At 37.4% G+C, this 26,809-nt stretch overlaps 1 protein-coding gene, 1 long non-coding RNA gene and 1 pseudogene across 2 annotated transcripts; 2 read left to right on the top strand and 1 right to left on the bottom strand.

Annotated features, from left to right (window-relative positions):
• Positions 1-324: 324 nt before the first annotated feature.
• LOC147489419 (putative CCR4-associated factor 1 homolog 9) lies at positions 325-1,295 on the bottom strand. Its single transcript, XM_086569699.1, has one exon. The coding sequence runs from the start codon at positions 1,253-1,255 to the stop codon at positions 425-427; it is 831 nt and encodes a 276-aa protein (XP_086425825.1). The 5' UTR covers positions 1,256-1,295; the 3' UTR covers positions 325-424.
• Positions 1,296-1,693: 398 nt separating this feature from the next.
• LOC147489418 (uncharacterized) lies at positions 1,694-5,324 on the top strand. Its single transcript, XR_015200667.1, has 2 exons — positions 1,694-2,120; positions 5,101-5,324. It is a non-coding gene; the product is annotated as an uncharacterized LOC147489418 (long non-coding RNA).
• A 15,519-nt stretch (positions 5,325-20,843) lies between these two features.
• LOC147489417 (protein CHAPERONE-LIKE PROTEIN OF POR1, chloroplastic-like) lies at positions 20,844-24,726 on the top strand (annotated as a pseudogene).
• The last annotated feature ends 2,083 nt before the right edge of the window (positions 24,727-26,809 follow it).

Below are 26,809 nucleotides of genomic sequence, written 5' to 3'. Positions count from 1 at the left end.
AGTTGATCCAATTCGTATAAACGATCAAATTCTCAAATTTAAGTCCCTCTCTAGATTAAGTGTCTAATACGGCCATCGATTTTGAACTTCGCCATTGCATTGCGCCAGAACTTGCTATCTTATACCAATTAAATTGTATTCAGTATTTCGGTATATCATTCTTCTTTGCAAATTATATACATTTCGCAAAAGCTATGTAAATTGAAACTGTCAAAGTAAGAAGTTTCAATTTAAATTTACCAAATTCAGTCTGTGCATATCCAAACTCACATAAGACAGTTTCTAGTAGAGAGATTGAACATAGTCAACATACACATTCCAGTATTGCGCAACAATTATTGAACTTGATGTTAATTTGCAGAAAAAATTTTATACAGTTATTAACCAAAGAATGTGAACTGAAAAAAGAATTGTGAAAGATAAACTACATAACTAGTTCCAAACCAAACAGAAACCCAGCATGTTTCTCCAAACCACCTTTGGCAAAATAAATCTCTTTAATCCTCTGAAAAGCATGCCAAGTTAGCAAACTATCCGAACCCGCTTGATGACACTTTCCAGCAACCCGACCCACTTGCAAAGTCCTAGAAACCCGATCCAAACCACCAAACAAGCTATCACAAAACTTGATAATATGTTTCACATCATAAATTTTATTCCCAAAAATCACCCTCAAAAGTTTCAAAAACTCTAAAACATCCCCAGGAAGTGTATTCCTAGTCAAAATTTTGACCAAGTACCCAAAATCATACGCGCTATGAAACGTCACCCAACTCACCGATTCATTACAAACAAGTCCTGAACTCAACATTAACTGAGCAAATCGGTACGAGTCAACTCCATCAACCCGATTTTTCTCGAAATCAATCCCTTGTTTCTTCAACAATTCAATTGAATCCAATGCATAGTTATCCTTCAAAATATCGAATTCTCGAAAATTAAATTCCCATATATATCGATAACCATCGGTACCTAAATCGGGTAAATTCCCAGCTGAGTCAGTGAGTGTGAGACCGATTTGAATAAGATTTAAAGCGTCAACATTAGCTTTAAGAAAATAGTAATTCTCGTAAGGGGTTTTAGGGTAATGGGGCTTTGTAGTAATGGGTTTAACTACTATACCAGGAAACTCAGTGTCCATTGAGATAAAAGGGTGTTGGGCTAGTGTTTTTTGGATTAATTGGAATTCTGCTTCGAGATTTGACGCCCATACTTTTCTGATTATGATAGGTTTTTGAGATATGAGAGAAGACATTGTTTTGAGAACAAGGCATTGAATAAGAATCGGTTTAGTGAAGGTAGTTTTATAGAAAAGCGGTGCTGCTTAGAAAGAGGTGGGGAAAGAGAAAACGTGTTGGGTGTGAAGAGCGTGTCCTTAATTGAATTGGAAACATACTTGTTTTGACTTACAAGTCAAATTAGTAATAACTTCATTAATTCAGCTGGGCCTCTGTGTGTCCTTGCGATAATGCGGCATATTAACAATTTACGACTTTGAATATTATGTGAAATTTTAATTTGATTAATGAGTCTCAGCGTCGATAAAATTTGTAGTCACTACCCAGCTGATTTTTTCTTTTTTGTATTGCGAGTATGTGTGTCGCTTAAGAAAACTGGACAAATTAATGGCATTAGTCATTTAGTTTTGTATTAAAGTTATTAGTTCAGTTTGAAACAATGTGGGGTTAGGCACTGTATGTGAACGGAAATTCAGTTTGTTTTCCTTCATCATTTATCAAGTCAAGATTTGTGAAGTACAGCCTAAGATTTATGGTCAAATCGAACTGTGAGCTTCTAGGAGTGTTAGATTAAGTCAAATGGAACTGTGATCTAGTCTCGTGCATATCGTGTGGAAGTGGGAATCGCGTGGAAGTAGAAGTAGATGTTGGAATAAACATTAAATAAAGTTTCAAGCCGCCAACTCCAAAGAGGACTAGTTAGTTCAAAATACACTTCGACCATGTGCGCACGACATCAAGAAGCCGTCAATGAATTCACTAATTAACCCATCTCTATCATTCCTCTATTCCTCTATTAACATTCTACTGCTAGGTTCATGAATATGTCAATATGATTGGTACAAGAAGTCTGGCCTACCTACCCTATTATCATTTTTGAAGGTATTGGACATAATTTTTTTTTTTTTTTTTTTTTTCCGCTAACAACATATCTTAATATTAGAACATTAACGGTACAGTGCTCTTATCCAGTAGGTATTTTGGCAGTACACTTACGTCCTGACCATGAAAAACCCAATGTGTCAGTTTGTGCGTGTGGCCATTATACCGCCTCTTAATCCAACCATATTTACAAAACTTAAGAGGTCTACACAGATCTTCTATTGACAGCTTAAGAGATTCTAATTTCCGGTTGTGAGAGTTATTCTCCAAGGGAGATACTACATTATGAATAGTTAATAGACTATCCCCCTCAAACAAAATGGAGTACTCTCCGGTGCTGCGAGCTAACTTCGCTGCCACCTCCAAGGCCACCATCTCTGCCTCCTCCGCATCTGCTGCTTTGAACCGTCTTGTAGCTGCTCCTATTAGAGTACCTTCGTTATCCCAAGCTAGAGCTCCAGCTGCCCCATCTCCTGTCCCCTATCAAAAGCAGCATCACACCTTATTAGTATAGTATCAAGTTCAATTATAGGAAAAGATTCAGTATAAGGACAGCTGTTATTCATCCTATTTTGTCTTGTGTGGGAACTGTTATTCCCTACTCCCTATGATTCTCCAAAGGCTTCAAGGCATCTCCACCAGTGAGCTGCTGTTCTTCTGAACAAACCTTCTATAACACCCCGGTTTTTTTTTTTGTTTTCCTAGTATAAAAAATAATAATAATAATAAAAAAAATAATAATAATGAAAATAGATAAAATGGATAGATGATAACTATCAGTTAAGGATAAAAGTCCCATAAGTAATAGATAAGGGTTGTCCTTGTTTTTCGGGAAGTTTTCTCACGTAGAGTTTTTGGGGAAAAACACAGCGAGAGTTTTATACAGAAAAAACGGGATTTTTCTGAAAGAAGAAAAGGAAGGTTTTTTTCTTGTAGTTGGCTGATAATCGGAGAGCGCTAGAGGTGAGTAGATTTTTATGGATTTTTAGTTTATAAAATACTTGTTACTGCCGATTTCTTTTCGGTTGAAATCTGTCAGGTTGTTAAAACTTAAAACTCAGAAATTTGATATTTTAACCGCTGAACTGCGGATCTTCGTTCCTTAAACCGCCGAAGCTTGAAACAAAGTTTGTTAATGCGCCAGCAAGCCCCACGCCAAAGATTTCGGCTTGTGTTTCGTTTTGACTCTTTTTGTTTGTGGTTTTGAAACTCTGAACTCGGAATTAGCTGTCGAAGCTTTATGGCCGGTTGAGGGCAGTTAAAGCCCAACCTATAGAAATCATCATTGTTTCTCTGTTTGCACTCTTTTTTATTTACTGTGACTTGGAATTTGTTGATGGATGTCGGGGGTGTAGTATTTGAAGTTGGTTGTAGAGTGGATTGGGTGCTGTCGAGATTGACATTGGTGGAGTGGTGTTGGGGCTGTCGAAGCTTTGCATCCGACATTAAGGGCGTCGCCTGTTTGGATTGTTGCTTGAACTCTTCTGTTGTTAAGTTGTAATTCTTGGTCTAGTGTTGGTTGTAGTGGAAGGGTTAAATACTAGATTGGGTGGGTCATTGAAGCTCGGAGAAACCATTAATGGCGTCGATTCAATTTTTACAAAGATTATAAGGAAATTATGATTTGTTGGTATAGGTAGGTGGGGTTTTTCGTGGGGATGAAAACCGCTGGGTTCATTTTGGTTGTAGGTGGCCGGTGGTGGCTGTGGTGGTGGAGGCGCCGTGAGGGGAAGAAGATGAACAACGTTTTCCTCGTCTGTTGGGCTTGGGCCGAACCATTTCTAGTGTGGGTTGGATAGAACCAACTCATCTTGAGTGATGGCCGGTGGTGGCTAGAGCTGGTGGAGGTTTTGGTGAGGAAGGAAGATGAACAGTAAATCTCGATTTGGGCTTGGGCCCAATCGTGGGTGGGCTTATGGGTTTTAGTTTAGATTTTCAAATTTGGATTTTTGTATTAGACTTTGGGCTTTTGGGTTAGAGGAGTTTGGGGTTGGTTGACTGCTGTTGACCCTTGGCAGGTCGACTTTGACTTTGACCAGAGTTGACTTTTGACCAGTTAACCCAATTTGACTTTTTAACTCGGAGTATGATTTGGGTTATTAGGATAGGTCTGGGGCTATTAGCATGCTTGGCTTTAAGCTAAGACTTTTTTATATATACGTGTGTTAAATACTATGTGATTTTGCAGTATTTTATGATATATATGCAACGTTATGACACTTAGACATCCATATAATTAATAACGCGTAAACCAAAAATACATTAATCAAGATACTCTTTTGTTCTCTGAAATGATATATACAATAAAGTTCAATAATGCGTAAACAATTTACCGCAACCTTTTAGAACTCTCCACGCCTAAAGTTTTGGAATTGAGTTTTACGACTGTTGATATCATATGTTAGGTGGGCATTTCTTGAATGTGCCATAAATGGCCTGTTAGCGTTATCTATGGGTATTCATTGAATGTGCCATGAATGACCAGATTCTTTAGACTGCCCTAGAGAGGAACTAAGGTATTCGCCTTGCGGGTTAGTTGTATTCTTTGATTATGCAAGTGTTTGGGTTTACTTTTGAATACCTAATATAATATCTACATATGTTATATAGAAGTTCTAACTTTCTTTTGCAAGAGGGTAGGACTTAATAACATTTTGTGCAGGGACGCGGTCCTACCCTTATACAGCAGTGGATATCGGTAAGTTTTAATTCAATGGTTTAGGTATTAAAACGAGTTATTAGAATGAGTTAATATAATGGAAGTTTTGCTTGGGGAGAAAATATGCCGGTTGAAATGACGGAACTACCTGTCTTCCAAGCTGAGAATGATTAAGTTATGGGAAAATATAACGTGATTGTTTGGATAATTAAAGTATGATAATGGTTTTATGTGGTTAGTCTACTCATATCAGCAAATTCCATTTTTGCTGACCCATGTTTGCTTTGTTTTGGCAATGTGGGTGTGTTCTTGGGAACATAGGTGGAAGGCAGTGGAACCGCAGCGTGTGATTTGGATTTTTGCCTGGAGCAGTCCGGGAGATTATTTTATTAGGTCTGATCTTTTGGAAGTATGTAATAACGTAGTTTTCTTTTCATATGACATGAAAAATACGATGTTGAAGACTATTCTTAGAGTGGTTTGATGTTTTATTGGGACGGAAGATAGACTTTTTTATAAAGTAATAAAGAGAATTTTGGAGATTATTTTTGTTGTTAAGATTCTTTATGATGTGGGTTTTAGGTTTTGACATGTGTTGTATCCACCCCGTCATAGCCTGAGTTTTTAGACAATTGAACCAAGTGATGTTTGAGATATTTATATTTCAAATATTCATTTTTTTAATTGTTTAGAAATTCGGGCTGTGACACCTTCTCTACTTGCAGCTAAGCCTTCAAACTTAGCCTTGTTCCTAGCCTTGGAGCATAATGATAGCCAGAATACCTTTTTCAGCAATACCCGGATCGATTCCCTTAATCCACTGTAGGAAAAGATCAACCCAATCTCTTATAGTGTAATTTCCCATCTCGTCTAGGTTGCCCCCTAAGTTCGAGGCGAACCAGACAGACTTGGACCAATCACACTTGAAGAAAAGATGCAGAGGGTCCTCTAGCTCCATCCAGCACAATGGACAGGAGAACTCTCCTTTAATCCCTTTGTTCCTTAGCAAGTCTCCCGTTGGGAGGATGCCCTTATACAACTTCCACAAGAAGAGAATAATATTGGCTGAGACCAGAGCTTTCCAAATATCTTTAACAGTATTTGTATTAAAAGACGATGATTGCTCCATGTCCCCAAACCCTACCATTCTGTGATAGGTAGACTTAACAGACATACTCCATTTCTGGTATCCATCCATCGAATCGCATCTTCCCCTGCCATGAGGGGTCTAATCATGACCTGCTTAATAAGGTTCCCAACAGTGGATGGAAATAGGTGATCAATCCTATTTGCATCCCATCCACTACCATCTAGCAACATAAGATCCTTCACCTTGAGATTTTGAAGATCTTGCCGCAAAGGCATAAGGTCATTTATAAGGACAGGATGTTTGTTAATACTGAGCCAAGGCTGGCTCATAACCAACACATCCTTACCCTTACCAATGCTCCAGATACATCCCTCCAGGACTTTCTTAACCCCCACTCTGTGAACCCCTTTCCAAAACCAAGGGGCGTCTGGAGGGGGCTTCTGTTTAATATCAAACCAGTTCTTGCCATATATGGCCTTGAAGGTTCTAGCCCATATCCATTTTTTGTCACTGAGTGCTTTCCAAGAAAGCTTAGCTAGCATGGCTTGATTCATATATTTTGTTTTTTTCAAGCCTAAGCCACCACTAGCTTTAGGTTTGCATAGGTTTGCATATGCAATCCCACCCAATGGTGTGGATGCTTTTACTATCTTCTATACCATGCCACCAGAAGGTCCTGCATGCCTTGTCTATCTTCTCACAAGTGAAACTTGGGAGAAGATAAGTAGACATAGCAAAGAGTGGGGTGGCTTGGACCACAGCCTGTATCAGAGTTGTTCTGCCAGCTAGAGACAAAACTTTAGCCCTCCACCCTTTAATTTTACCGTGAACTTTATCCACCAGATAATCAAAATCTTCGCTCTTTTTCCTAGAAACAATTATAGGAACTCCAAGGTATTTATCCCGATAGTCAAAAAACCTCATTTTCCAAAACCTTTTTAAAATGTTTTTGTGCTTTTTATACATATTTTTACTACAAAAAATACTAGATTTATCATAATTTATCATCTGACCAGAGATATTGCAGTACTCATCTAAGATATTTTTAAGCTTACCACTCTCCACTAAATCCGCTTTAGTAAACAAAATCAAATCATCTGCATAAAGTAAGTGAGTAATAGAAGGTGCATCCCTTCTAATCTTTATGCCATGAACTTCCTTAGAGTGCTCCGCATATGCTATCATCCTAGATAAGGCCTCGGAAACAAGAATAAACAAATAGGGGGAGAGAGGGTCTCCCTGTCTGAGGCCTCGACTAGGCATAACAGACTCAAGCGGGGCACCATTAAGCAAAACTTTAAAAGAGACCGTAGATAAACATTCGGAGATAAGCAATCTCCATTTTTTATTAAAACCTAGTTTGTGAAAAATATTATCAATAAAGGACCATTCCACCCTATCATATGCTTTAGAGCCACAAACCCTTTTTTCTTTTTCATCTTTTTCATAGAGTCAAAAATCTCACAAGCCAAGCCAATTTTATCCCCTATGTTTCTCCCTTTTATAAAAGCCCCTTGAAACGGAGAGACAATCTTATTTATGTGAGCCTTAAGCCTAATAGCAATAATCTTAGCAATAATCTTATAACAAAAATTGCATAAACTAATAGGCCTAAACTTAGAAACATGGTCCGGATTAGAAATCTTAGGGATGAGGGTGAGAAAAGTTTCATTTAATCTAGGGTTCATCTTACCGTTTATAAAAAAAATCCTTGACACAATCTATAATACTCTTACCTACCACATCCCAACATTGTTGATAAAAGATACCTTGGAACCCATCAGGTCCCGGGGATTTTGGGGACCCAAGCTTTTTAACAACATGCCAAATATCATCATCAGAAGGACAAATAGTAAGAATCTGATTCTCCCTATCCGTAATACAAGGCTTAAATAAATCAAGAATATGCTCATTATTCTGAGGGTGAACAGAATCAAAAATATTATCAAAATAAGCATTCACCGCTACTCCTATATTATTCTTACCTTCTTGTCATACCCCATTATCATCCTTGATCTTATCAATGTTATTTTTCCTTCTACGATACACTGTAGAAAGATGAAAGAACTTAGTGTTCCTACCATCTTATTTAATCCAGTGTTGACTAGACTTCTGTTTCCAAAAAACCTCTTCTTTCTCATACCAATCAAAGAGCTCCTTTTTTAACATCTTAGCTCTTTCATGATTAACCGGATTAAAAGGCTTTTGGAGTACCCTATCTAGCTCTTTTTGAGTATGCTTGATATTAGAGAAAATGTTCCCGAAAACCTTCTTATTCCAGGTCTTAAGACTTTGGGCGGTCTTATTTAACTTAAGAATCACATTCCAATCAGGCAAATCATGAGTTATAGAGTTCCAAGCTTTATCTATCTTAGGTTTACAAGACACATCTTTCAACCACATGTTATAGAAACGAAAAGGTCTATCCGCATGTTCCTCAGAAACTTTAAGACTAATTAACAGAGATAAATGATCAGAAGTAGCATTAACCACATGTTTAACTAGCATATTAGGAAATAAATCAATCCAGTCATGTGAAGCCATAGCACGATCAAGTCTTTCTAAAATATTATCTTTTCTTTTCCTATTGTTGTTCCAGGTGAATTTGGGTCCTTTATAGCCTAAGTTCACTAACCCAAGATCATCAATCACAAAATTAAAATCCATCATGCATTTCGAAAAGGTTGACCTTCCCCCTATTTTCTCGTCCAACGTTCTAATAGCATTAAAGTCTCCAAAAACTAACCACGACCCTGGTATATAGGGGGCACATTCTCTCAGTTCAGTCCAAAAATGATGTCTCATGCTAGCATTAGGTTCACCATAAACAAAAGTAAAGTACCATGGATTTGTACTATGATAATTAATAAGTTTACCTGAGATTTGGTTGGTCGTAGCTCCCAGTACCTCCAGGTTAACTCCAGCACTCCATAGAATAGCTAGCCCTCCTCGAAGGCCCACAGCAGGAACACAAAACATATTAGCATACTTAAGAGCCTTCCCTAACTTACTTATCTTATCCTCCTTTACTTTTGTTTCTAACAAGCATAAGATGTCCGGTTGGTGTTGATGGACTAGATCCTTTATATTATGAACTACCGTGGAGGAACTCATTCCCCGGCAATTCCAGGCGTGTATCATATCTGTCGAGGCAGTTGTTTGGGGACAGCCACCGCGAACCCTAGAGGAGGACCACACAAACCTCCACTGCTACCAGACCTAGCACTGACACTTGTGCTCTTATCACCACAATTCTCACTGTTCGACCTCCTTGGGTCCTTTGAGCTGTTCCCTCTGGTTTTTATATTGGACTTGCGCTGTCCACTGCCTTTCCCAGATGAATCTCCCATACCCAGTAGCACCGGTTGAGAGATACTATCTTATGATTCATACGCAGTCCCTACTTGGTTTCCTTGAAACAAATCCACCAGCACATTCCCAACCGACATCTCCTCATGACAGTTAAACAGCACAGCTTCTTGGTCAAAATCCTCGTAAGGCTCTTCTTCTTCAGTAAACGCATCTGATGGTATCTCTTCTTCTGGAATATCTCCCCCTGAAACCTCAGACGGGACACTTGAATCCATAGAATGGTTGGAGAAAGATGGTTCTGTGGACTCCATTGAGTCACTTGACACCGAAATTATGGGAGCATCTTCAGGGATCAGTAAGTGTCCCAACCCTTTTACGCATATCGTCTGCCTCTCTTTTTGCTTTCTTTGAAAAAAATTCAGCCTTCCTGAAACTCTTGCTGCTTCCATCATCATCCATATCTACTTCTACTGAAAGAGGACTAGCAGTCAACTTCCTCTTAGAACCCACCGTAACTTCTTGCCACTTCCTAAAACCTTTATTAGCCCCCTTCTTTTTTTTTTGACCCCGAGAAGCCAGCATTTTAAACCCCCTCCCACTCGTAGGCTGACCTAAGAAACTGAAACTAGCATGAGTTGTACATGGGGGGAGTAAAAGCCACCCATACCCTTCTGCCACCAAATTCTCAAGAAGAGGAGTAGGAGCTTTGGAACTCGAGTCACCAGTAGCCTAGGATTCTCTTCCATAAAGAACTCTCCTGTTCCCAAAAAGGAATCCACAGGAGCTATAAAGCCTACCTTATCAGGTTCACTGCCCCAGACCATCGCATCCCCTATCTCTCCAGATACAGCTGTGGACGCTTGGTTCAAGCTGTTGCCTTCTTGACCATGTGATGCCTCCACAACCAGACCCAAACCCATACAAGTATTGGGTCCCCATACCACCAAGGCTCGATCAAGGGAACCACTATCTAACCAAGGCCCATCAGCAAACCTTTGGAACACTTGGGCTTGAAAATGGGTGACCGTTCTACAGCTTGACCCATTTTGCCATTCCATCTCCATATCCTTTCGGCCCAGAGGGATTACCACTTGGACTGGGCTGTCAACTCGGACCTCTCCCTCAGGCCCAAACGAACCAACAACACTCCTACCCCCTCTACTAGTATCCACCAGAGCTAGCTCCAACCTAGAAGGTCTCAAGCCCAAGCATCCACTTATGTCCAACCTACTGCCATCCAGACTAGCCACTCCCTCCTGTCCTGTAGACCCTAACCCCAACCCATCCAGACTCAACTGTTTTGGCTCAAGAAGGTCCTCAGTCCCCTCTGAACCACCTGGACTGCCTTCTGTATCCTTAAACTCATACCTTTTCTTAGGGGGTGTACCAAGGAACCCCCCCCATACCAGAACCTTCTTCTCTGAGTATATTTATCATTAGCCGGAATCTGGTCAAATCTAGGTTTCTGCAATGTTCCAGATAAGGAGACCGATTTAGGGTTAGAGTTCGCTACTCCATTAAAGGAAATAGTAGCCCTCATCATAAAGGAGAAAGTATGTTTAACATCTCGAGGGGAACCACCACACCTTAGCATACTAGCTCGATACTTCTCCTTTTGCAGACAGAAGTTCACATCATGACCAATCCTACCACAGAAATAGCAGAAAATATCTAACTTTTCATACTTGAAAGTCACTGGAAAAACTTCCCCTTCTTCTGTTCTCAATTCTATACCTTTACTCAGTCTCTCCTTTATATCCATCTTAATCCTGACTCTTGCTACCGGAACTTTGAATTCAGCCGAGCAAGTCACATCTGTATACTTGACCTTGCCCAAACTTTGCCCCACCTTTTCTACATTCTCCTCATTCAATCTAATAGCTGGGATCCCATATATTTGCACCCAAATCTTTACAAAATCAAAAGCCGGATTTGCTTCCAGTTCTTCTGCTCTTACCCATTTCCTCAGCACAATAATAAGCCCCTGAACCAACCAAGGACCATTCTTTCTAACGTGGTTATATTCCCCCAGGTCTTCAAAAATGAACTTGTAGAACCCCCTGGTAAGAAGAACCACTTTTGTACCTTTTCTAGTTTGCCAGCAGCGATGTAGCTCTTCAGCTATCACTTGGACATCCAACACTCTTTCTCCAATAAGTTTCCCCACTAAAGAAAGCGAGTGATCTTCCCCTTCCACTGGATTTTTTTGCTTAATATTCACTACCCTTTTCTCTTTAGAACAAAAAAGTTGTTGCATTTCAGCTTGGAGCTGTTCAATCTTAGACGGTGTAGACAGAGATCTTAGATCAGAAGTTTCACCTCTGACCAGCACACTAATATCTTTATCCATATCTTTCCCCACAGCAAACTTACCTTAAATACAGAAAAATAAAAAAGAGAGGGGGGGGGGGGGATTGGGGGGCGGGTTAGATGGATCTAACTGAGGGATGTTTAATTGAAGAGGATGGAAGAACGGATTGATGGAGTTAAAACCCTCCTCCAGACCCTCAGAGCCAACAGAGAGTGAAGGAGAAGAAACCTAAAAAAACAAAACTTACTCTGTAACTGAGACCCGATACACTTAAACTTTTAGCTTCTAAAACAAGGGACCAAAGATATTGATTGAGATTCTTAATTGAAATTCAAATGCTTGGGGGAAGAAGAAAACTGAGCTGCTTTTGGCCGCAGCATGGTGGCCGCGTGGAAGTATCAAAATCGACAATTCAAAATGTAGTATTGGCTTTACCCAAAAAAATGTAAAATTGACCAAGGACTTGGTAATGCTTCATGACTACTGATATTAGCTTTTTTTTTACTACGTTAGAGATTTGACTCTCTAATTTGATGCAAAAGCGAACTCAAAGTTCCTTACTCGACGATCTTCGCGTTCGTAAAGTTGAAATAAGGATCGAACCAACCTAAAGGTTAGGACAACTACAAATTGGTTATTACTCTTAGGAAACTAGTGAGTAAGTTTATATTAAAACTAAGATTCTTACCTACACAAACATTAAATAAAAACATTAAGATTCAAAATATGCAACTAAAACAAAATACAATTTACTAAATAAAAGGTGGAGAGCTAATCATCCTCATGTGAAAATAACATTTAGTTGTTGATTTGAAAAAGTTCATTTGATTCTTCCTAGACTCATAGACAAGCCCTAATGGAAGAAAACTTGATCCCTAACATGTATGGCTCATTTCTAAACTCATACATGTTAGCAATTGGAATCAAACAATAACTTATCTCTAAGCTCATTCCTTGATTCCTAACTAGACACTACACCAACTATCATTTTGGGATAGGATGTAGGTCTAGTTGTTCTTCCTAACAACCTACCAAACCAACAACAATTATTTTCCCTCACATGAGTTGGATTAACTCCCCAAAAGAGAAGTTAGCTCATGATCCTTGGGATAAAGGATTACAAACTAGAAGAACAAAAGAGAGAGAGAAAGAGGAAGAAGATAAACTAACTAAACTCACTTGCTTTTTATTTATTTTCTAGAAGAAAACCAAGGTTTCCTCCATTAAAACTATTACAAGCTTTTTCTTACAAAACTAAAAACTAAATAATAAAAATGACTAAGGAACTAAAATAATACAAGGTAAGGAAAAGAAGTCAAGGGAGTAAATGGAGTGTACCCCCCCCCCCCCCTCCCCCTTTGTTTTGTTTTCATCTTCATTTTAGAGACATCTCATTTCCTCCAATGTGAAACATCAAACCACATTTACTTCATTTTTATCCACCACATTAAAACAAAATGACACCTTGCCTTTTTTTTACTATTAACACCTAATATAATTAATTACATGCAAGGTGTCAACTTTGCACCAATAATTTGTCATTTTTGTCTTGACATGCTCCATGATTGATGACTCATCCAATCTTATGGGCCCGTATAGTGGGTCCTATGTGCAGTCCAGTGGCGGTCCGGTCTTTGGGCAATTTTACAACTTCCCGCCTATACGTAGAGTCCATCATACGATTGTCCGAAAGCGACTCACTTGTCACATTCAGAGTCCTGGTTCAAGAGGTAGGAGCTTCGGAAATTTGATGCTTCTGTGCGGATTTGGAAGAATTCATATACATGTCGTTCCTCGTGTTTTATTGCAGGTTTAAACCATATTTCCATGTTTACTGCGAATACCTGCAAAAGTATGAAAACATATTTATTTCATGATTATTAAACACATAGTTAACCAAATTTATATGTCTCAACGGGGTTTCATAATACACTTTTGGGTGCTTATCAACTACTGAGGAGTGAGGAGTGACCATAGTTCGTGATTTTGACTGAATTTTTGGCATTTCGGCAAATATTTGGGTTTTTGAGAAATTTGGAATTCCGGTTCAAAGATCGAAACATATGAAATTTCATAATGCAATCGGAATATAGCAGAATAAAGACCGGAATTCTGGTTTTTGGATTTGTTGGAATTCTAGCAAATTCGAAATCTTGAACTATGGGAGTGACTGATGCTATGTAGTCATGCAACAACATTATAACAGTTTTTGAAATCTTAAGATTAAGAGCATCTTTAATAGTGAGACCTCTTGAATACCAAACATCAAATTTTTTAAAATTTGGTAAAAACTATTTTTAGTGGAGAGACCAAATAAAAAAAACACCAAACCAAACATCAAATGGACTCCAATTTAGTATTTGTTTCGATATTGTATCAAATGTACGTCGCGGTTTTCCAAACAACGCATGGGCTTTGACTGGATTATGGGTTTCAATGTCGCAGTTTTCAGAAAGCAACGCGGGCTTAAAGTTTAGGCCCACACGATTTTTGTAAAACCGCGCGGATTACTGAAAACAGCGTGCGGTTTTGCAACATTATAACGAGATAGCATGTGGTTTAATGGACATCGCGCGGTGTATCGAACACCCCGTGATGTTGGGCCTCTGTTGTAGGCTTCTCTGTCGTGGTTTTTAGCGGCTATGTTGGTCTTTATTTGGTGCGGTGTTCAGAACATTTGGTGCTCACTCTTTAATGTTATTGTTAAAGTTGTTTGGTGTTTGTTTGGTCAAAAAATTTGGTGTTTTTCAGATCTCAACATTAAAAATGTTCTAAGATTTTGACATCTAGTATTGTTGCACTCTCTATGACTTTACTAACGTCAGAAAAGCGAAGATAGCCGACAATCAACTCTCTCACTACAAGCAATCAATGCCTAAAATATCGAAGTCAGGCAATATTTTGTGTACCCCAAAAATCGATATATATCTTAAATATCCATCCTTTTGGTGAATTAGCTAAAATATTGATATATATCGGAAATATCACCAATATACAACAATATATATAGGAAATATCGATCAATAGTCAAAAAATCAAACCAAATCAATCAATATATATTGCATATATTGTATATATCTCCGATATTTATCGGTTATATCAGAAAATGCGATATATATCGGCAGAAAAAAGCTTCAATATTCCATAGAGATATATCAAATTTTTCCATGTCGTGTACTAAAAAATCGAGATATATCGACAATATATAGGAAATATTTTGATCCATGCCAGCAATAGTTGACAGTCAAAGAACCTTGAAAGGGGCAAGTCCTTCGCAATTTGTATTATCTCTTTTCAGAATAGATGCGGAAGCGGAATCTAGGACCCATTCACACGATTTGGAGGAGTGCAAAAAAAAAAACTAAAGGCCACACCCATAAACAACATGGATGATTGTGGTGATCAAGGATTGTGGTAAACAATATAAATATCAGGATTGATACCAGTGAGGTCCAACATCGACTATGCGAAAACACCATTGTTTTCTTGTAAGAAGACTATCAGTTCATCTTTTATAATTGAATGCATCTTTGTTCCAATGAATATATGACATTCATAATTTCCTTTGCCAACATTAACCTTTTCGATTGCCTTTATTGTTTTACTTTGCTTTAACTCCTGTGCAAACTTTACCTGCTCCTGTATATGTTGCATATCGGTGTCGGCAGGTAAAAACTCTTTTAATTGTTATTTGGAGCTTTCAAAGACGCCCCCAGTGTCTTGTTGCTTTTCTTTCATCATTTCCCTTAACTGTTACAAAATTGCACTTCTCCGATTCGGATTGATCACCCCTTATCTCATGCAACCCATATGCAATTGGGAATCTAATCACTTGGTAGAACATACTTGGGGATACATGCATATCGTGAATCCATTTTCTTCCAAGGATTGCATTATGATTAGAATGGTGCTTGATAACTACGAGTCTACAAACTTTGTCATCACTGTTTGTGGTCCAGCTCGTACTAGTAATTTGATCTCCCCTGCAGGCTTTGTGGAGCTTCCATTAAATCCATACAAGTTAAACTGTGGTGCTTTTAGATGAGTTTCATCTAAACCGATACCGGTAAATGCCTTCCATAACAAAATGTTCACTGAACTTCCACAATCTACTAAGATCTTATGCATATCATATCCTTATATTCACAAAATGATTACAAAGCATTATCATGAGGCAACATGACCTTTAATAAATCCTCTGGTACAAACATTATCGCCCTTGGAATGCTGGTCGACACCATACTAGGATTTACCAGGATAGGCTCAATGTTGACTTCTGGAACCTCCCTTACTGTCAAAATTTTCCTTATTTTATCTCTGATGATCTTCTTTTGAGGTATCACCCTTTTGTAAATCATGTTAATGACTCCCAGAGGCTTCTCATGTATTGTAGCTGTTACTTCTGGTCGAACATCAGCTCTAAACTCTCAAAGTTTTCCATCTTTCATCAACCTGTCAATCTCCCTGAGTAATTGCAAACACTTGTTGGTTTCATGATTGTTGATCTTGTGAAACTAGCAACAAGGTTTGTCTTCCAATTCTTTGGGAGTAAACTGCGGATGTCGCATATAAGCTTCCTTACCCACTAGTCTCAATATATATTATGGTGTTGTATTGATGGCGACATAATTCTTTGGATCTAATTCTTCTTTTAATGATCTCTCATATCGCCTTTTCACTGGAGGTTGAAACTCCGTTCTCGGAAATGCCTCACTAGGCCTTTTCTTGTCTGGCCGTGCATATTCTCGACTCTCCGTTTCTTTTCGAGTCGATTTCGATACTTGTAGTACAGGTTGTACTATTGCAGCTAGAATTCCTTCTTCCACGCAGATGTCTTTATCTGCTTTATCGTATAATTCTTGCAAACTTTTTACCTTTTTCCACAACAAGTATTTATGCATATCCGATGCTGGTATCAAACCCATCTGAAATGCCATGATTGTCGTCATCTCGTACTCGTCCAGCTTTTCTACCAACTGTGTCTCGGTTTTGAAACATGCAAAGAAATCCTTTAGTGATTCCTTCTTCCCTTGCCTAAATTGAAACAAAACCGATACTTGTTTCGGCTTGACCCTTTGATGCTCATAATTTGTCAGAAATCTTTCCTCTATTTTCTCTAAAGCAAGACATTGTTCCTTCATGCAACAAACAGAACCACTTCAAAGTTTTCCCCTTGAGACTAGAAGAAAAAGATTTACACAACAACGAATCGAGATACTCAGTGCCTTAGTAAACTGAGTACTGATGTCGATATCCAAATAAACGATCCATTGGATCCGATGTGCCATCGTACTGATTGCATTTATGAGTATTAAATTTTGGAGGAAGAGGCCGGCATCCTCTCTATCTATTTACTTAATGGATTCCTACCGACATCATCAGCCAGCTTTCTTACCGATGCCAATGCTTTATCATTGAGCTGATCACCAAATTGTTTCAACATCATTTCTTCGATCATTTCTTTTATTATTTGGTGTGGTATTGCGACTCCCTGTATTTCCTTTATAGACGTAGCTTCTTGTACACTCTTTTGTACATGTGGGGACAAAGAGCTAGATTCTTCCTCTATTTTGTTGTTCTGTTCTTGCTGCATCTTTTTCATCTATTCGTTTTCTCTTGCTAATAATTTGTTTTGTTTCTCTACTTCTTGTAAATCAATCCTTGCAAAGAGATCTCTTCTTCTTCTTGAATATCTTCTACTCTTTCGTCATGTTCTTCCTCCATTCTGCTTCCAGATCGCCTTGTTACTCATGTTTGTGAGTTGTTATCTTCATTTACTACCCTTCTTACTACTGGTAATCTTCTTTGGAGGCATGTTGACGCTTTGAACTATATGCAAATCCTCAAAATGAATCACTCAAACTTGATCAGTAAATCGTACAACAAAAGGAGAAAGATTAGACTCTTGAACTCTTAAGCTTCTGATGCACGGACGACACCAATGTGGTGGTCAAGGATGATTCACTAAAGAACTAACAAGAATTTATATTGAACTGGGATTCGAGATGAATGAAAGTAAGCTTTATTGCTCAATATTGGTGTTCTTTACAATCACTCTATTTTGCTTTGGTTTTGCAACTTTTTGGTGGGAAGAAGATAATGATCTTTTTTTCCGATTCTAGTCTTTATATAGTTCTCCAAATTAGCTTTAATTCAATCAGCTGTTGACATGTGTCTATTCTCTTCTTTTCTACTTTCTTCCCGCTCATACCTGCAATAATCCACTTATAGAGGCTTATGTCGATATCTTGATATTTAAACAAACATATGGGTTAAAATATCAGCTAACGATATTTGCCCACGACAATAATCCCAGTCACCCATTGCATAGCAGGGACGATGACTTTCACCGAGGGTATTTAAGGTTGATAATCAACAATAATTATATAGCATTTTGTAAAAGAAGAACAATTAATTGGCAAAATTAATTTTGAGAGTTCTCTATATATGCACAACAGATAAAACTAAATTTCTTTTTTCTTTCTCCTTCAATGAACTGAATTTAATTTTCTCTTTATACCAAACCAAATTTCTTTTACAAATAGGGACAACAATAAAAGTTTAGCCAGAAGCCAAGTTCAGTATGTATATATATGTAAATATCTCTATTACTAGTATAGCCTATAGTGATCGTGGCCTCTTAAATTCATTCGGGACTTTTTCTGACGCATAATATCCTTGATGAATAATAAAATCAAATGTCTAGATATTTATTAATGAGGACTACTTTGTCTTTTTACGTGTTTATAAATTTTCAGTACCGATATTGTCCTTAAATAAAACAATTGATTAACACTTTTAAATAGGGCCAATCAGTCTTTTCATGTGGGAGTATATTAGAAAACCAAATCCACGCCATTCTCATTTGTACGCATTACTATTAATGCCATTTAATTAGCAATAATTGTGTTATTTAATAAACTAAGACTTTAATTACCACAAATAAATACACGAAAACCTTACCTTTCCGTTTCAATCTCGACTCTACGTCTCCTGCAAACAATAAAAGAGAGGATTTGAAACTTTTTCCCAACTCTTTGCTTGCAAATCCCCTGAAAAAGCCACTCTCCTTGAAACCACATATCCCATCTCAAAAACCTTCCCATGTCTTTATCCCTCACTCATCATAATGGAGTAGAAACCACATCATTATTTTCTATTATTGGTTTTGTTCCTTCTCATTATTGGTAAGATTGTGAATCGTGCTTTGGAACCAATACTACTCTGATTCTTCAAGTTTCTCATCATATTGTTATTTGCAAATATATTCAAAGAAACTGTGTATGTTCTTTTGACCGTTAACAAACCATTCTTCCTTCTATAACAAATATAATCACGATCTGTTTATTGAATGTTATTTTGCTTTCATTTGTCTTTGTTTTCAGTCATTCCTGGGTGCAAAAGTCTGAGTGGCGCAATGATGGAGAGAAGATGATCTATTAACGGGCTCAATGTCCGTACTAGGAATGGGACATTTCAATTGCAAGAGATTTGTAAAGACGAAAACTATCATCTGAAAATGAGTTTAGATTTCATTCCCGGTATAAAGTTAGATTTAATTTGCTGTAACTTTCTACTTTAACTCTCCATGTATACGACCTGTTTAGTGTGGTGTGTGCATTTAACATTTCAACGTCTACGTACTGGACTAGATAACTTTGCTCCATGCTTTAATTTTCTGGAGAACTATATCTTCCCTGTCTTTTTATTAGAGATTAGTCTACTCTTCATTGATCGCGTACTGCAATTTAATTATCTAGACCATCACTTTTATAGTATTGAATGGAATTTGTTAAATTTTTCACAAGCCATAATTACAACAACAAAAAAAAACTCTTTAATTTGGTAAATTTTGATTTGTTAACTTTGATTATTTTGGTGTGGGTTTTAAGGCAAATGTATTTGGGTATTGGAAAGACGCAAAGTTGGTATCGTGGATGATGTGAATTATATTGAGTTTTGTGCTTTTAGATTGGGTTTATTGAATTCAGTAATGGGGATTTCATTTGGTTGGCATAAATGATTATTTGGGGGTATTCTATGAATCATTTGATGCGGTATTCTATGAGTTCTGTCACTTTTCTTAAATTATGGGTATTAGTTTGATGACTCGGGGGATATGCATTGCAAATTTGGGTTTTGAGTGGTGGTGTCATGGTTTAATTTGGTTATCTTTTGCAGGACCGCTTTGCAGATTGTAGAGTAACAAAGTGAAACCTGTATTTGCTAGGTATGGTTCATTGTTCAATTATTCATTTTTGTTGTTTGTAGTTATGACATTCAATTACATTTTCTGGGCAATTGCAGCTTACTATACTGATTTTGGTATTGTGCTTTTTTTCATTATAATTAGTTGTTTTTTATTTGTGTGAATTATTTGATTGACAGAAACAAATGTATGGCAAGTATTAACAAATTTGAGGATCCAAGGATTACTATGCGTCTGCTGCAAAAACAATAAAAAACAAATGAAAGTGTAGGGTGAGATTAAATTGTTGACATGTCTTTCTCTTCCCTTAATCAGGCAGAGAAGCAGTTGAGACGATGACAGCCGTTGGTCCTGGATTAACTGGAAGGAGTGTTGGAGATGTTGTTGCTTATGGGGGAAATCCAATGGGTTCATACACTGAAGAACAGATCCTTCCTGCAGGTGCCGTGGTGTCTGTCCCATCTTCTATAGATCCTATTGTTGGGCTTCATGTCGCTAAAGGGAATGACAGCTTGGTTCTTACTTCGCCAATGCTTCAAGGTTTGTTTATAATTTCAGTCATTTGGTACCTTAAACTTTATTTTAACTTCAATTGCAGGAGCTCATTGGAAAATCATGAAGTTTAATAGCACTAGGACATGTCCACCTAATACATGTTAATGAGTGCGGGCATGCTTAAATCTTAGCAGTCCAAAAAGTCAATGAATTGAACCACTGTATTGAATTGGCATGGAGTTATTTGCTATTCAAGTTACCACATTTGATTATTTGGTGGAATATCACCTATATCACATAAGGTTGCTAATGTAGCAATTCTTAATACTGTAACCAATACGTGAGCAGCCAATTGTCACGTGTATGATAAAACCATTGTGTCTCCGATGTTGAATTCGATAAGAGTGGCTCTTCCCTCCTAGAGAAATGCCCTCTTTATGGGTACCTCACACTGGAAGCGCAATCAAGAAGTTGTCAGTAAGAGTTTTGTATTTGACGTGTTGGCTTAGCTGCTCTTAAAATTGATTCCGCCAGTGAGTTATACATGATAAGCCCAATGCATGTGTATGGAGGCAGTGATGACACTCTTATTGCGATATATCACTAACCTGGCTAAGTCACGACCTGGACCGACAATACAATTAGTTATGACAAGTGTACTTGTGAAGTTGCGTAATAGGATGAGTCCACCATTGTCTCAGCATTCTTTTGGTTATCTCATTGTGACTGCAGAGTTGCAATGTCTGAAGGAGTCTATCAAGAAGATTGAAGCTAAATATATAAAGAAAGCACAACCTGATCTTAGAGTTTTTTTTCCTAATTGTTTTAGAGAACAGCTTGGTGCATACTGTGATGCAGAGCCATTGGTCTCATCATTTAGTGGTTGGTGTAGGTGCCCTTACTATGAAGTGGATTTTTTTGAGTGGTAAAATCCCATATGGGTCAATCCTTAGTCTGCTTCATGAGAATTTTATTGTGGTTATGGATACAAAGATTGGTGATGGGATTTAAGCATGGGTAACTTTACATGAAGAAGACATGCCTACTTTGAATCTGAACTAGAGCTCCTTGCTTGGAAGAGATGGGAATAAGTAGTCATAATGATGCAGTCCCAAGTAGAGGATAATGAAAAGCGCAAATATTTTTGTCTTAACATTAGCAGGACTATAGAAAGCTCAAGTGTCTTAAGAATTTTTAGAGTTGTAAGAATATTCTGTTTTTCACTGATTTTTTTTTTCTTTACTACCCCAACAAATATTGATAGTTCAAACTATTATGACCCTCCCAAGTAAGTGAGTACGACTTTAGAACTGCTTTGCTCATATTTTCTCCGTATCACATGTATTCCATGTAAGTGGTGATTGCAGTTTTGAGTACAACATCCTTGTGGTGTTATATATGCAGTGGGATCCTTCATGTTTGGACAAAGTTATGAGAGAGATGGTCGATCATTATTTTTCTCCACTTAGTGAATCTGAACCCAAACCGAGATGCCCGTAAAAATTAGAGAAGCGTTCTTCCGATTGGAGACATATCTTTAGCAGTTACTTATTCTTTACTTAACTTAAATTTAAATGTAGTTCTTTTGTCTAGAATGAACGTTTGATGTATCATTGTTACAGATTAACGGAAATGCTATATGTTACTCTTGAAATGTTTTGTCCTATGAAATTTTATTCCTTAGTAATACACCGAAATGCATTAATCGAGGCATCCGGGGTCTTGGTTGTGATATATGTACATTAAATGATATGATATGTTGATATTTTTTTAATGAGATTTGCAATGCCCTTGAATGAAATGTTCTCTTTTTGTACTTTTAATTCATTTTCTTTGATGGGCATTCCAATTTCTTTTAATTGGTACTAGGACTGCTTTACTGAAAATTTCAATATTATGGTTTTTTGTTCAATGAAGGATCAAAGACACCCAAGAAGAGTAATGAAGTAGTGTTGAAGGATTGGTTGAAGAAGTCGAATATTCGAGTTGAACGAGTATGGCTAAATTCTTCATTGATTCCAATTTTGGAATACCTAGTGCCATTGCAGTGACTAATAAACACCAAAAGGAATTCTTCTTGGAGAGCATAGTCATCGAAGGGTTGGTGTGTGAACCAGTTCATTTCTCTTGTAATTCATGGGTTCAATCAAGGAAAGATCATCTAGGAAAAAGGGTATTTTTCTCTAACAAGGTAATTTCCTTCTTTACTTCCTATGAATTTGTATGCACAAGTCAAAATTTGTGGACGCTTGAATAAAATTCAAAGTGAAACCATTTTGTCTTAAATCTTTTTTTTTTTTTGGTTTTTTTTTGTTACTAAGTTGGTCTTAATCTTTGAGTCAAGCAAAGAGTTAGTTGTTGTCAAACATTTTGTCCTTGAAGGTCAACATATTCTTCCTCAGATATTACAATAATGTGGGAAAGAGTGACCTTCAAAATTATGGATTTAGGTAGCTAGGGGAATATATAAAAGTTGGTCCTGAGGATCTATTACCACTTACGACTTATGACATTGAGTGTTCATTAATTATTGAGCTTTCTTTTTTTTTTGGTTTGATCAACCATATCTACCTTCGAGACACCAATTGGACTTAAAGAATTAAGAGAAAAGGAACCGAAAGTGATCTCGGGGGTGATGGTCAAGGAGAGAGGAAGCACTTTCGGATCGGATATATGACTACGCCATATATAATGATTTAGGTAATCCGGACAAAGGGATTGATCTTGCTAGGCCCAAACTTGGAGGTGAAGCGATTCCTTTTCAAAGGCGGTGTAGAAACTGGCTCTCCAACCGATCTTGGTTGGTTCCCCGACTATTATACATATTGTAACAATGTTTAGACTTCGCCATTCTTGGAAATATATCGTATTTGTAGTTATCCCTTCTAGGGACCAAAACACCATTTCAAATTTAGTGAAGAGACTAAGATGTATTTACGCATACAATTTCCTCTGAGATATAAATGCAGAAAACAGGGGTTGAGAAGCCATTGCCAATGTATGTGCCGAGAGATGAAGCATTTGAGGAGTCAAAACAAGATACATTTGCAGCTGGAGGCTAAGGGGAGTGCTCCACAATTTGATACCATCATTAATTGCCGGTATTTTACGCCGGATAATCATGACTTGAAGTCCATGTGTCTTGTCACAATATATTTTGGACTTCAGTCATACTTTGTTGCCTACTAGAACCACCAATATGTACATCAATTTTATTTTCAGACCACAAGCAATCAAGTTGACCCTTCTTCGAAAAGCACACCCAATTGCAACTTGCGGTTCTTACATTTGCAATTTAAATGTTTCAAACACCAATTTGTTCGCAGCCATTAATTAAATTTATTCTTTAACTTGTGTAACATTGTAAGATTGTGAATTTCGTTCTATTGCATAAAGAATTGTCACGAGTACATCTCAATTTTTTGTACGATGAAGCATATGCATGCAATCTGTTCTTGGACACCGATAATTCATCGTAAAATTCACCAAAGATGTCGGTGATAAATGCAAGAGCATTGCAACCCAACAAATTAACATCTTTACTCTAATATAAAATTATCGGCCGGTTCAATCAAGCACACGCTAACATTAAGAAAATGAAGGAGTGGAATACTTACCTAAATTAAACTATGGTGACAAATTGACAATTATTGTGTCCTTGCAATTAGACTCACACTCTTAGATTGTGCATCAATGCAATAAAATATCCAATTTGTATTAGATTGTTGCATCTGACTCTTCTTCTTTGTACAGATATTTTCCCCATAATCAATGTAAGAGACCCATACAAAGGCTTGGAATCAGCGAAGAAGCTTCTTAGGATGAAATACAAGCAAAGAAAAAACTTTTGATTAACAAATATGCGGGACCTTAAGTCCAGTGTCGATGCTATAGAATCAACACATGACAAGATAATTATGCAGAAGTTTCATGAAAGGAGGAGACCAGAAGTTAACGTCAAGAAAAGAATGAGGGATGTAACTTAATCACAGGTTGTGCTGGCTGTCACAAGTATATTTCAAACTCCTTCCACCAACTTTGTCATAAAGACGGATGCCGTCTTTATAGTACTTGCTGCTTAGCATACTCTTTCCGACAAAGGATAGACTAACTCTGCAGGTGTTAATATCTTTTTTGACAACCATATATGAAGTCTGAAGAGCAAACTCCGAGCTCTGCTATATGGGTATGCATACTGATAGTTCTTTTACTACTAAGATCGTTATATCTTGCTATATGGATCTTTGTTTTGTTTTGTTGGATAACGCTAGGCTTTACTCACTCGGGATTGATTCCACCTCGTATTTCTTGAGGTACGGTCCAAGGAGTTTGGAAGTCACAACTTCACTCTTAACTTATCTGCTTCTTTGGGTTTCTTCTACTTATCCGGAAGTGATTCGCGGTACCCTTGGCATCATATTTTTACGTGGCGTAAGTGGGTCGAAAGCGGATGTTTATGGATGTTCCGCATCTCTCTTATTATTGCAAATGAGCATTCACGTTTTGTTTGTTTCTCTATCATTTTTATGACTTTCTGAGCACATGCTCTGCCAGTCAATGTGTTCAATACTTGTGATAGTACTCAACCTTTCATTCCCGGATGCAAACATTCTCGCTGAAAATAAAATCCAGGATGGCAAGTTAGGTTACAACTCTTAGTTTAACACTTTAACCCTCCCTTATCTCGATCGAGCTTATAACGCACATCTCCCCCCCTCCCCTCCTCCCTCCCCCTCTTTAGACTAATGTAAGGATGAGTACTGAACCAACGAAGATAGATTTTTGCTACATGAACAAAACCATGCATGATCTTTGGGCGCTTTTTGTCACTCTACTCTCTAAACCAATAAGTGGAGTCTCCCCTCTCCCTCTACCTTTTCCTTATAAGGCCTAAAAAACTTACCTATCAATTTCAGAAGGCATGTCAAAGTTTATGATACAATTCACTTTCTTCAAAAAATCCAACCACCAATAAATTCCATAATGGACGGGTGCGCTTTAGGATGTGTTATATATGTAATGGTTTACTAACCTTTGTATACTATGTAATAAATTTGTTTGTTAACAACGTGCAAAGCATGTACATCTTGCTAGTCTACTTTAACTACTAATGTATCAAATCATTCTAAAAATCATCAGTTCTAGTTTTTCGTTATTTAATTTAGTATAGTTTGGGATTTAGAAATTCCAAAAACCTGTAAAATCAAAATTAACAATATTCCATCCATATCATATTTTGATTTCGACTAATTTTGAAATCATCAATATTTCAACTATATGCTTTGTTTTTTTTTAAATTAAAATATCTATATCCGGAATTCCGATGGTCCGTTTGGTGAAAAATTGAATAGAGATGAGAGACAATCGAATATAGATAGATAATTTTTAAAAAATTTAGGTTTTTGCACGCTTTCACACTGGATACTTGATTAAATCCAGCAGACAAAGCTTAAGTAAAAATGTACAATAGCCTGTCAGACTGTCACAAGAATCCTCAGCAACGCAATGTCAAATAGCAAATAAGTTTGAATAGTCAGCACTTCACACATGTTCAAGTGAATACCTTCGCAATACCATGGGTCCGTCCCTGCCGCGTAGACTACCTCTTAACGTCATATACACGCAAGAAAATCAATCACATCATTTTACGTAAAAAAAAAAGGGTGTAACAAACGAAATCTAATGTTTATGAGAATAACACGGGTTGACGAATTTAAGGGTCACGAGTAGTAGGACTGTCAATGGATCGGTTTCGGTTTGGATTGGGTTCTGAAAAATTCAAATCAGAACTAATAAAAAAATTGGAAATTCAAAACTGAACCGAACCGATAATATTATATTTCTTTTGAAACCAAACTGAACTGATAAAATATATTGCAACTCTAAACCGAACCTACCGAACTAAAAACTATAAAATCAATTAAATATTAAATTAAATCGATTAATTTCAGTCACACAATTAATAAAACATATACAAAATTAATCATAAATATTACTAAAATATTATCTTATCAATTCGGAATTCGGATTCATATCGGTTCGGTAGAAGACAAATCCAAAACCAAACCAATATTTTATCGGTTCAATTCGGTTCAGTTTCGGGTCGGTAGAGGGTCCAATATAACCCTTGTCGAGAACAAGGACATTGATTTCAAACCTTAGTTTCCATCATTCTGTGTGTGCTGCTTCGTGTCTGAGAGAGAGAGAGATCAAACTCATGAATAATGTTTTCCCTTGTTAGTGTTACTACTGGGGTGGCTGCAAAAAAAACTAAGCACATACTCTGCGGCCCTGCAGGCTAGCATGGAGTAAATCACTTCAAAGGGCGGATATCTATAAAGTGTCAGGCTTTTCCATGGAGGTCGAATCAAAAGTTTCTGAATAAGAGAAATCTCGAACACGTGAAAAAGGTCAGGGTCTAATGGGGTCAGCCTATTATATATATGAGATAACTGAAAGAGGGAGAGGGATGGAAATTGTCTGAGTTTATTTTTTCTAAATACAAATACCCAAAATTATTGCTAACAGACTAACAAGTACAGGAAATGAAAAACAAATAAAACTTTTCTTTTGCTTCTTTGCACTGCTGAAGATTGAACTGAAACGTTGCATA

The sequence above is a fragment of the Coptis chinensis genome, chromosome 7 (assembly GCF_015680905.1).
Source record: "Coptis chinensis isolate HL-2020 chromosome 7, ASM1568090v1, whole genome shotgun sequence".
In the NCBI taxonomy this organism is placed as follows: Eukaryota; Viridiplantae; Streptophyta; class Magnoliopsida; order Ranunculales; family Ranunculaceae; genus Coptis; species Coptis chinensis.
This window is presented reverse-complemented; position numbering and strand designations above follow the sequence as displayed.

What these genes read in the sequence shown, in the direction of transcription:
- LOC147489419 (XM_086569699.1), bottom strand. Translation starts at nt 1,255, where the DNA reads ATGTCTTCTCTCATATCTCAAAAACCTATCATAATCAGAAAAGTATGG.